At 38.1% G+C, this 11,590-nt stretch overlaps 1 protein-coding gene across 8 annotated transcripts in view; it reads right to left on the bottom strand.

The window, feature by feature from the left end:
- Positions 1–11,590, bottom strand: part of FABP6 (fatty acid binding protein 6) — a 55,670-nt gene that overhangs the window by 16,883 nt on the left and 27,197 nt on the right. For 7 of the 8 annotated variants that reach the window (XR_008972227.1, XR_008972226.1, XR_008972230.1 and 4 more), the window contains 4 exons: positions 7,406–7,510; positions 6,402–6,577; positions 4,676–4,765; positions 582–740 (listed from right to left, as the gene is read on the bottom strand). Coding sequence is in view for 1 of the 8 variants with exons in the window: in XM_057409856.1 (XP_057265839.1) it covers positions 4,016–4,069; positions 4,676–4,765; positions 6,402–6,577; positions 7,406–7,510 (425 nt within the window). In the remaining 7 variants the exon portion in view is untranslated. Of the gene's footprint in view, positions 1–581; positions 741–3,941; positions 4,070–4,675; positions 4,766–6,401; positions 6,578–7,405; positions 7,511–11,590 lie in introns of those variants that run through there. The other variant, XM_057409856.1, reaches the window with a different exon arrangement.

The following is an 11,590-nucleotide window of genomic DNA, read 5'->3' as shown; positions in this document are numbered from 1 at the left end:
CTGAGGAGGCAGTACTCATCAGAAATACTCTAGAACTTTAGAGAACTTTGTCTTTTATTCTGTTAGCTTTATATTTATATTAAACTTTATTTTCAGAAGACTTCAGTGTGTGCTTTTGTCTTTCAAGAGTCATAAAGAACAACATACACAGGGAAGGGGGGAGGGAGGTGGGGGGGAGGTTTCAGTCACCCTTATAGTTTTTGCATCATGTGCAGTGTTATACTTTGGACTGCCATTGTGCTTAATGGTGAAAATACTTGCTAAGTTCCCAGTGAAAGTTTCTAATAAACAGGCCACACAGCTGAAGTACCCTCTTCCTTTTGTGGTTTCTCCTTAGCTTTTAACAGCTAGTAAAAAGTACATGTCTATACCTTCAAAATAATTGATCTGAGCAGTCATAATGTTTTATAGAAGAGTGGTAAGACCTGTGATGGAAAGACCTTGCTAAAAAATAAATTGTGAAAGATTAGACAGATCAGGATATTTGGTCACTGCACAAGAAAGGCAGAAAATGTGCAGAGACAAGGTGGAGATACAAAAGCAGATCAGATGGCCAGTGTGTTTTGGAGGTGCTATCTTACCTGAGGAGATTGACAGACTGAATAGGAGAATACAGCTATACATACAGTCTTTCTTCTGGTGACTACATTCTAAGCAGGAATTGTGCATTGACTTCCATGTTCCATATGTGCTGTTGTATCGTGGGTGGAGTTGGGGCAGGTTAAGTCCAAGAGCAGCCTTTGAAAGGGGAGAGATCTATTAGAATTTGAGTTGGCTTAATACTGCTGACTGACAGCTCTCTCCCCAGTGCCTTGAATGTTGGTGGCAATTCCACACATTTAATTTCTAGGTAAATACTTTTTCATGTCTCTGGTTATTTGTTTTTCTCTTCTGTCAAAACACCTCATCAGGAAGAGCAAATGTAAAAGTGCAGCCCACATAAAGCTGCTCTGTCTGGAGTGATCTGCAGAGGTGCATGCAAAGCTGAGTTAATTTTTAAACAAATGAATTTTTCTTATATTGTGCTTGTGCTGTTTGATGGTGTCACTTGCAGCATAGTCATAGATCAGAATTTTTACAAGTTGATTAGCTTGTATTTCCCTGGCAGCCTTGGAAGCAAGAAAAGCTGCTGCAAAAGCAAATGCAGCAAGACATGGCTCAGAATACAAAATGGGCTATGGCACTAGTTACTCACAGGGGGGAGGATGTTGCACAGGTAACCATAACCAAAGAGAAAGCTGACATTAAAATAAAACCCCCAAATATATTAGTGAGCCCTAACAAGAGCTGCAGCAGGATACAGATGGAAGAAGTCTGCCAATGTTGATCAGGCAGCAATGGTTAAAATGAGCTTTAAAAATCTTGCACCTGCAGCTTGCTGCTTTTTTAAGCAGGAAACTACTACCCTCTCCCTATTTGTAAGAAAGCCACAACTTGGTGTTTGCAAAGTTGTCAAAGCCGCTGTTTGATCCTTTTGTTTTAGCGAGTTTTACACACTGTAGTGAACAATTTAAAGGGTATATAATGCTCTTTGATCAGTCTAATCAACTCACCAGTAACGTGTGCAGGTGTTGCTGAACAAAATTTAGTTTAGTACTATTTTTTTACTGAGAAGTCTAGATACTAGCAAATGTGGGCCAAACTGGTGGATTCTTGGTGACAATTTTGTGCAAGTTGCACCCCACAAGGGGTTTATTTTGCTCTCTGCTGCCATTTCAAGACAAGCCAGCTGAAAAGGCAGCAATGCTTTTTTTTTTTACCATGTGAAAGCACCCCTTAAATGCTTTCTAGAGAGGCTAGCTAAGAATCCCACCCTTCCTTTCAGAGCATTGTTGTCTGTATAATGAAGAGTGAGTTAATCACATGTAGAATGTGAAAACAAAATTCGCCAGTTGTGTAAGCTAAATATAGTTGCCTCTAGAACTGGAATTAGTGGTGCCTTGTTTCATTTTGTTTTCAAAGCAGGGAATCATAAGGTATCAGCATCACCTGCTTCAGAGAAGGCTCTTGGGAGAGTAAATGGTTCAGACAAAACAGCACTATCCCTTAATTCCACTAAAAGCTTTAGTTTCATATAACATTTGCCCAATGTCTACCTCTGCCTAACTCTATGGGTCACTCTGTGTAATTCATTAAGTGTTGAATATGACAGGCATATTCTAAACCCAAATGTTCTAAGATGTCATATTTGCACAACAATGTACTAGCTCACCTGAACTCAAACAAGGAGTAAGCCTAGAGAGATCCCTTATTGCTTCTCAATATAATTTCATATAACTGAAGAGGCTGAATTTCAGCAGAATTCTATGAAATCGGTAGATTTGTTTGTGTAAGTACCAGAAAAATGTCTGAAGATTGAACAGGTTTCAGATTTTACTTGTGTTTAATTAGAGCTCAGCATTATGCTTTGCCTTGCAGAGTAAGCAATACATTGAGCAACACCTGGTCATAAGACCCATGTAGCCTGTTTGGGTTAAACTGATGGAGTTTGGATGAAACCTTGTTGCAGCTGGAAAATTTAGTAATCTCTATTGAGGAAAAAATATAAAAAGGAATCAAAAGCCTTTTTAAATGCAACATACCAAAATGATTGGCATTAACAGTGAGACAAGGAGGCACAAAAGCACAATCAGTTCTAAGTTTGATGGCTTTGTAATGGAAAATAACTGGGGTGCTTGAAGGTAGTTGACATAGTTTTAGGTCCTTAGGACCTTAGTACAAAAAGTGTAAGAAAAGCAGACTAGAGAAACAACCTGGGGATGGGGAGTATTTGGGACTAGCAGATGTCCAGGGTGGGTACAGTTAAACTAACTGATAAATGGAAGGCCAGGATAATTGCTATGTTTGTGGTGTTAATGAACCCATTAAGCTGGTGCTTCCAAGACTGCCAGAAGTTATGAAGAACAATGGAGAAGTAAACGATCCTCAAAGACCACCATCACATTTTTGTATACATGCGGGAAACTTTTTTGAAAATTATATAATTCAAGCGTAGCCTCATGAATATGTATGGTACGCCCAGTGATTATATAAGGATGGCCTGAGTAGCAATACAGGGACACACGTTAGGAGGAGCTATCCCCCGTGTCTCCGGGAGCCGCAATAATGAATACCTGCTTGTCAACTTGAAACTGTTGGCGAGTTTGTTCCTGGAGTTTTCTCCGAATCAGTTGTCATGTACCCAATCAGAAAATGAATTTTGTGTACACAAGACACATGCCCTGGCTAGTTACTGGTTAGCTTGAGAGGCCAAACAGCTCAGTGGATCCAGAAGGCAAGACAAGCTGGAAAAAAAAGAGCATGAAAAGGGAAAATCTTTGTGGACCCAGTATTGGCCAGAAGTGGTTTAGAACAGTGAATCCAAAAACTTTTATATTTAATTCCTGCTGTGTCAAGAGAACAGGTTCGCATATGCACTTTATGTAAATAACAGGACTGAACTGAGAAAATAAGACTTCCACATTTTTTCATAGGAGCCTGTCTGTAAAACCTTAAATATCTTCTAGGAATTCAGGTCAGGAGGGGATATTGACAACAATGAGAAAACCATGATAGCAGTATGAAAGCTTATATTTTAATGAATGATACACTGACTTTCTCTTGTTTTCAAGCTCCTAAATTTCTGCCCTCCAACCAGTAATAGGCATTTATCAGGTATTGCATTTTGATGTACACTTTGGGCAGAGTACTGTCTTATTCTCTAGACAGAAACTGAATAGAACTTCTATTAAGTAGGTGGAAGACAACATTTGAAAATGCTAAGTATGCATCATACCCTGAAAGACTGGACAGCATCACCCAATGCTTTGTTGCATCTTCTGATTTTTGCATTCTGATTTTCTAGTATTTGTCAGATCTTTAGGCATGGAGTATGATTAATTTTGAGGATAACATTACTCTGAAAACCAATTCTTCATGTTTGTAAATACAGTGAAAGAGAGTGAGAAAGACAATCCGTATTTATTTGTATTGTTGAATGTTTTCCAGTGCACTGGAAGAGACTGGCTTCACTGTCTTAAGCAATCCTTTTGCTGACCCTTTTGTAGACTGCACCAGAAGCAGTAGAAATCTGGAATAAAGAACAAATTAAAATTGGGTTGAAACTGCAATTATAGCTTCAGTGTCACAAATGAAAAGACCTGCTGACTGGCTCACAGAACCTATCCTTTACTGAAGCAACATTCACCCTTGGGTAGAAGACATTAAAAAATAAGCTTAATGGCATTGTCAAGTTTGAAATATACAGTGCAAAAATATTGTTACACAAAAAGTTTTAGAGGTTTAGGGATAACTTAAATGTATCCTGCTTTCAGCACCTCCAAGTTATCAACAAAATGGCAATATAGCTTTGGAAGATCATTGAAACTACAATACTTACAGTAAAACTTGTAAACAGGATTGTCAAACATCATGTTTTCTGATTCTCAAAAATTTTCCTGAACTGACTTATGTCTGTGCCAGTCATATCTGAGTGCATCTTCAACAGACACTAACCATAAGTAAGTTACTCTGTGAATCAAGAAAGGATGCTTATCCTCCCTGAAAGGAATCACTTACTGCTTTTGGAGAACAATTATCTCATTTGTGTAAAACTCAGGATTTTAAGCCTGCTACTTTTGAGGGGGTTTTTGTTAGTTTGGTTTTTATAAGCTAACCTGGATATTTGAGAACTCACCTCCACAAGCTTTCCTCCAGAAATCTCTGAAGTATGGCGATAGTTGGGAAAATCAGCTACTAATTTCCCATCTTCCATTTTTACAGTTGCCTGTAATAGAGAAAGTTTTAATATTCCCTGGGGTTACTGGCATTTTTATTATCAGATACACAGTAAACAGCTGTACACCTGATGCTGAAGCTTTTACCTTTAAAAATATTGTCGTGTATTACACATGCAGCTTCATGAACAAGACTAAAATGTTGGTGCTTTAGTTCTTATATGTTCACAATTTAAATAGAAAAATGTTCATCTAACAGTCCATCTAACAAGTAGCATTCTCTGATACCAACAACCTGCTTGCAAGCAGCACGAAAGTCACTGTGCACAAGTGATGTGGATCTTTACCCTAGATCCTGTACCAATTGCTGTTAAAAGCTTCTTCTGTATGGAAGAAGTATGCCAGAAATACTACAGCAGCCCAGCTGAGCACCAAAACTAGGTATGTAATTTCATCACAAAATCAGTCTTGTCTGTGTAACTAGTCAGTCTTATCTTTGCTTTTAGCAATAAAAACAGATGAGGCAGTTATACTTCAAGGGGAAAAAAAAATTAATTTGCAGAATGAAGAGTGGATATATTCTACCACGTACCAGAAAACCATGTTACTAACTTACGTATTGTTCAGCAACACTATACTATAAAGGCGGTGGTTTCTCTACTGAGTCATTTACTCTGCCTCCATCTTTGGTTACTTAATAGGCTTGAATTGCTGAAGTGCCTGAGTCACAAAGAATGGAATTTGGAGTATTTCAGAATTGTTAACTTTGCAATAGTTTGACCAAGTAGAATTGTGTCTTATTCTATCTGTCAGGTTTCACAAACACTTCTCAAAGCCAAAGAAATAGTTTTTTACCTTCCATAAACAGAAAGGTGTGACTAAAAAAGTTCTGGAAATCATGCAATGCTATTGTTAAGCTCTGTTTGCTACAGCTCTCTGATGCAACTACTGGTTTTCCTGTCTGTCCAATATGTATAAAACATTTATCCAGTTATTTACTGCAGGGTTTTGGACACCTCACAGATGCAGAGTTTAGCTATCCCAAACTGTCTTATTCCTTTAAATAGTTGAGAAATTAATAAGGTAAATAAAGCAACAATTTTACAGCAGGTTTTGTATCCAGATTTTGTCTGTGACATGAGCAGATCAGTACTGCGTAATCTTCCATCTTGCAAGAGGCTGCTTAACTTGCAGGTTGCTCTGTACTTCCAATAGGAAGGAGGATACAGAAATATTTTTTTCCCAACCTTCACTTTATACAGCCTTTTGTTTAAGGCTCAGGTACAAGTGACTTCAAAAGGTGAGCACTGCAGACAGGCATGGGCAAAGCTAGAGACCACAGCACTCCCCTCAGCATACTGCAGCTGCTGGACCATGACACAGCTGCCAACTAACTATAGAGTTGCAATGAGCATTATGTTTGCTTGAGCTGCAATACCAGTAGGTTCTTGACACTCTACCCTCATTCTTTATTAGTACATACAGTTCTGAAGCTGTAGTTCTCTTTAAAATCAGATTTAAATATTTTGCTAGGGGCATCAAGAAATGGAGGCAAATTCCATGTTTCTAAGCTATGACAGATGAGAAAATCAAGTTAAGGAAGATGTGCCTGAGACAGATTTGATTTTCACCCTAAATTAAAAGACAACTGAGACAGGGTAGAACTGAAGAGCTAAATGAATTTACCTTGAACTTTTTACCACCCATTGTCTCCATGTCTGCTTCCTTGCCAACTGTGAATACGTTGGTCGTGGTACGGCCTCCTGGGAAATGCTGTGTCCAGGTGAAGTCATTTCCATTTTGCACCACCTCAGTTACTATTTTGCAATTCCTTCCCATTTCAATTTTGTCACTGGGGAGACCTTAATCAATAGAAACATACAGTTTATCAAATCTAATAGCTTACTAGCTGTATTTGAATTGAAGCATGCTAATGGTATGTTTGTCCTTAGCAGTTTCAAAGCCCTGAGTTTAAATGACTGGTATAAAGGAAACTATAGGTACACAGCAGTGCATGTGCTAAAATAAGTTTTAGTCTTACATCCTTTTCCCTGAGAAGCGATAAACAGAATACATGTATAGATACAATATATGTGCAAATAACCCCTTCTATTAACCTCCACATGCAGATGAGTGCAATTCAACATGTATGAACTTTTGTATGTGCCTTTGCTATGTAGCTGCACATACCTATTCACTATGTGCTAGCGCTATTTAAATTAATAAACACAAGCACTGAACTTATGTGTTCAGATCATAGCGTCCATAAAAAGCTTTTATGGGGTAATCTCTGAAACAGATTTGCAGTCTTCTGAAAGCATTCACAGAAACCTGTTACTGTGTAAGATTTTGACAAGTGTTTTCATACTAAAGTTATACCCCTACTCATGAATGGGACAGAAAAAGTTACCTTCACAATCATCAAACTGCAAACAACTTGCCCCTTCATTCTACTGTCACTGAAATGAAATACTAATTCTGTAAAACAGGACTATTTTCTGCAGCTAGCAGTGCTTAAGTGCCATAAGAATGAAAACTGAATCGCCTTGCTGAAGTGTAGAGCGCTTCTACCACTTTTAGCCCCTGTGGATCTCAGCACATTTCAGTAAAAAGCACTTCAAAAAAGGAAAAAAAAAAAGGCTTTTTAACTAATTTATAACCTTGAAGTCTTACACCCACAACATACTCACCAATCTTCTTCACAAAGTCATCATAGTTCTCATCGCCTTCAAACTCGTATTTGCCTGTAAATGCCATGTTGCCCTGGTGATGTGGCTTGTAGAGCAGAGTAGCAGCTGGAACAAAGAATGGAGATGTGCAGATGGCTTGAGGCCCCGGTTTTTGTAAACCAGCCCAAGCTGTTCAGCCCACCTATATCCACACCCCTTGGAAATATACTTTTATGATGTGTGTGAGTCACTAGCATGGATGCCGTTGACCTGTATGAAAATCAAGGTTATAATTCAATTATACATCCTTGGAAATAATGTGGAGATCAGCAGAAATCAGGGACAAAAGCTCAGTTTCCATTTTAGTGCATATTTAAACAAAGTGATACATTTTTTCTTTCAAGATTCCACTGCTTTTTGCATTCAGGATAGAATAATGGTAAAATATGTTACAAGGGGAGAAAATGGCTTCAAAGCAGTGTCCTGAGATTTCAAAATATGAAACAAGCTGCACAGATTCCTAAGTAATTCTGGCAGGATATGGGCAGTGAGAGGGTTCAGGGTAAATTACTGCACCTGCACATGTCTTAACCTTATCTCCATATAGAAAAAAAGAAAGAAGTATAAAATATTTTACATTACTCAGATATAAAGTACGTTAGATACCTCCATGGCATGATGTTTGCATACCTTATTTAATATTGAGAGACAAACAGTCTTGTGTATTGCTTAGGAAGTGTTTGCACAAGGTATAAAAGCTATATTTTGGAGCAGCAGAGTTCTGATTTATGCAAGAGAATCATATGTTAAAAGACAAGAAGTCTGACGGATAATTTAGAATGCATACAGGAGGTGTCCTGTGCCTATCAAATCCACTGTCACACACAGCAGGGTAGGAAATTCCCAGCTGCTGTGGATTGGCATAGCTCCACTGTTTTTAATCCGAGGAAAACTATTCCTAAAATTTATGTGAGAATGGCACCATAGATTGGAATTTTTATTTAATTAATGAATTCAGGAAGGAACAGAAAATCAAAAAGGAAACTCCCATTTTGCCCAGTTTTATGAAAATCTGGAGTAATACATAACGCAAGTTCAACAAGTGTTGCTATGTGCAAAGTGGGTTCCATTTCTTAAATGCAATTAATGTAATCCCACATGCTAATACAATGATATGTCTATTTAGAATAAAGAAACTGTTCAGAAGAACAGGAACATAGACTAAGTGATTAAAAACATGGAAAACAAAGGTCCACTAAACTTCACCACTCCTTGGTGCTCTCCTTGGTGTACTTTCACATTAATGTATTCTATCTAATCATTTCTGAATTTCTAGTTAATACTTACCCATACTACACTCTATCAGAGATCGAGACAAGATTCAGTCATGGAATGAGACTTCAGAAAAATGTTAAATATCATGTATCATGGTATATCATTATGGTTAAACTCTACAAAGTAGAAACACTGTTACATCTAATAGTTTTATGATCAATAACACTGTCTTTGAGTTCACACAGTCAGTTGTACACTCCCTCAGCTCTAAATCCTGCATGTTGGAGGGCGTAGTGTAGTTTGCAAGCTCTTGTACTGAACTGAGAAAGAACGGTGCCTCTTAGCAAATGCTGCCTCCTACAAGTCTTCTCCTTTATGGTCACATACTGGCTGTCTCTTGATGCAGCCTCACAGATTTGGGATTGGATATAGATTATGTCATACCAGCATTAAATTCTAGAGGAACTAGAAATAAGTCTGCCTATATCCAAATATTTTGTCACAGCATACTACAATAAGCCCTTAAATTAGTAAATGTTGGGGGTTAAGGTTTCATTAAACTTAAATATATTTGCTATGTACTCATATATTTAATGGCATATCACATGTCAGGGTATGCTGCAACTCAATGAAAAGAATCCTCTCTAATTTGTATTATTTTTTCAATTTTACTTGCTAAGCTGCTTTCTTCTGTACAAAGCCTCCGCTGGTCCTAAGTTGTACGGCCTTTAAACCAATGACAGAATTCACAGGGCATGTGAGTTTTGAATAGGAAAACATTCCCTGCCTTAGGAAAATTTCTGCAGTTTCAACACTTTTCCTTAGAGGGGAAAAATGAGATGGATTCAGAAGAACACACTGACTGATGGGTGAAAAGTCTGAATCAGGCAAGAAGGGGGCTTCTAATGGAAAAAAAAACTCTGACCAGAAAAAGCTTCAGAAAATTCCGAGTCAGTTTTATGAGAGATTATACCTGTGCATAGTAAAGAGCTTACCTCATGCTCATGGCTTGGGAATTTATGTTATTTCTGGGTTGGTCTTTTACCTACTTCCTTTTCTGAAGTCTGAGAGAAAGTAACTTGAAAATCTTACATTTCATATGAAAGAAAATATTACACTTTCAAATGGAGATGCTTTTTTTGAAGTTTTTAAAAACTTTTTAAAACATTTGCTTGGGGGTATGTGTGTGGCAGGAAAAGAGTTTTCTAGAGCAGATGCAGAAAGTTAACATGAGTGAAGCAGAACAGGATCATGGTCAATTTGTAAAATCAAAATGGAACAAATGTCCTAGGAATTACTGCCTTCCCACCCCTAACCCTTCACTCTCCCCATATTTACTCAGATTTAAATTGTACCATGCTGTGCAGTGGCTGACTATATTGTGCTAGAGTTCATGATGCCACAAAAGCCATACCATCTGCTGTCTGCATGCAATTAAAAGGATGTATCCATACTTGAAATAAAAAAGAGCCACATACCTTCCCTCTGTGAACATTTTCTGTGTCCTATGATTAGCATTCAAAACACAGGAGTGTGGGAGAAAAGTAAGGAACTGGGGGGCTCTGTATCTATTACAAATACATGAGATTCAGGGAAGGGAAAGAGAAACTTTTTTTACCACCAGTGTTTCCTTTGCACTTTTGATGTCTGTAAAATGATTGTGACTATCCCACAACCATATTTGATACTTAGGTTTTTTAATTACAACTCTTTCAGCTTAATCCCAAAATTGCTGAATTTAATGACCAATTGTGCAGGAGCAAACAACTGAAAATGAAACTTTATCAGCTGGACCCAGATGCTTAGGCCCTATCTAAATAAAGAAAACCAGCATTAGTATGGAAAACAAGAACATACACAGAAGCCTCAGTTCTCACTTCCATGGTAAAGCTAAGTAAATGCCAGTTAAGCTACAGCAGTGTAAACTATATACCTTTAATAGAGGCAAACCCCTAGTAATTTCAGTCATACACAGATTTGAAAATACCATTTAGAGGAAAGTATCATTAAGCTTATTTCATACATGGGAAAGCTGAAACACTGAGAGAAAGTGACTTATGAGAGCTTATCGTATAGTGAATGGATGATGAAGGCAGTAAGAAATCTTAAGTGCAGGCACTAACCTAATGTCCACAGTATAGCACATTACTTTCAACATTCTTATAATAAACAAGCCTTCAGAAGCCGACAACAAGAGCTGTGAAACACCATTTGCTTCTAAACAGTTTTACACTTCCTCACTGATGGGATGTGAGAATCCTTACAGCTGTTTAGCACAATTGGCTAAGCAAGCAAGCCCCCAGTTAAAATTCTTATCATCTCCATGTGGCTCAGTGTATACTGAAAGATAACCAGGTAATGTCCAGTCCCAGCTGTGGTTTGGAGAGTGGGTGACTGCTGAGTCTGTCCTCAGCTTAGCTGAGCACTGAAGGCTTGTCTTGCATTGGGCTCCTGCTGTTCCAGAGAGACATGCACAACCCTGTGAAGAAGGTAAATGAACTCAAGCCATAAACTCTTCTGTTTACATAAAACATACTGGGAAACAATACTACTGGCATAGTAACACCACATGGACCTTGGAGGATAGATCGAACTGGATAAGAAAAATGCCACAGCTCTGTGGAGCAGGAAAAAGATAATCAGAGTATATGAACAGTACTTGAGCCTTTATGTTCTCTCTCTCAAGATCAAATTACATTGATAGCTTTCTTGCAATGTGATATAAAAATGCTGACATCTACACAACTATAAAATACTTAGAGCTTGCCTGCAGTAGGAATGTTGCAGCATAGAGCCAGTGTGTAGTATAGTAAGTTACCAATGAGTAACTATTTGACTGGGTGGGTCATTCTTGACACACATAAAGTATGAGTTTATTCACCTCCAGGGAGCTGGACACTAACACTGTACATGAGATTTCCAGAACAGGTT

The sequence above is a fragment of the Pezoporus wallicus genome, unplaced genomic scaffold, assembly GCF_028554395.1.
Source record: "Pezoporus wallicus isolate ANWC-B61680 ecotype Strahan unplaced genomic scaffold, APGP_CSIRO_Pwel_v1 contig_4309, whole genome shotgun sequence".
NCBI classification, from domain to species: Eukaryota; Metazoa; Chordata; class Aves; order Psittaciformes; family Psittacidae; genus Pezoporus; species Pezoporus wallicus.
Note: the sequence above shows the minus strand (reverse complement) of the source record. Positions and strands in the feature narration are given on the sequence as shown.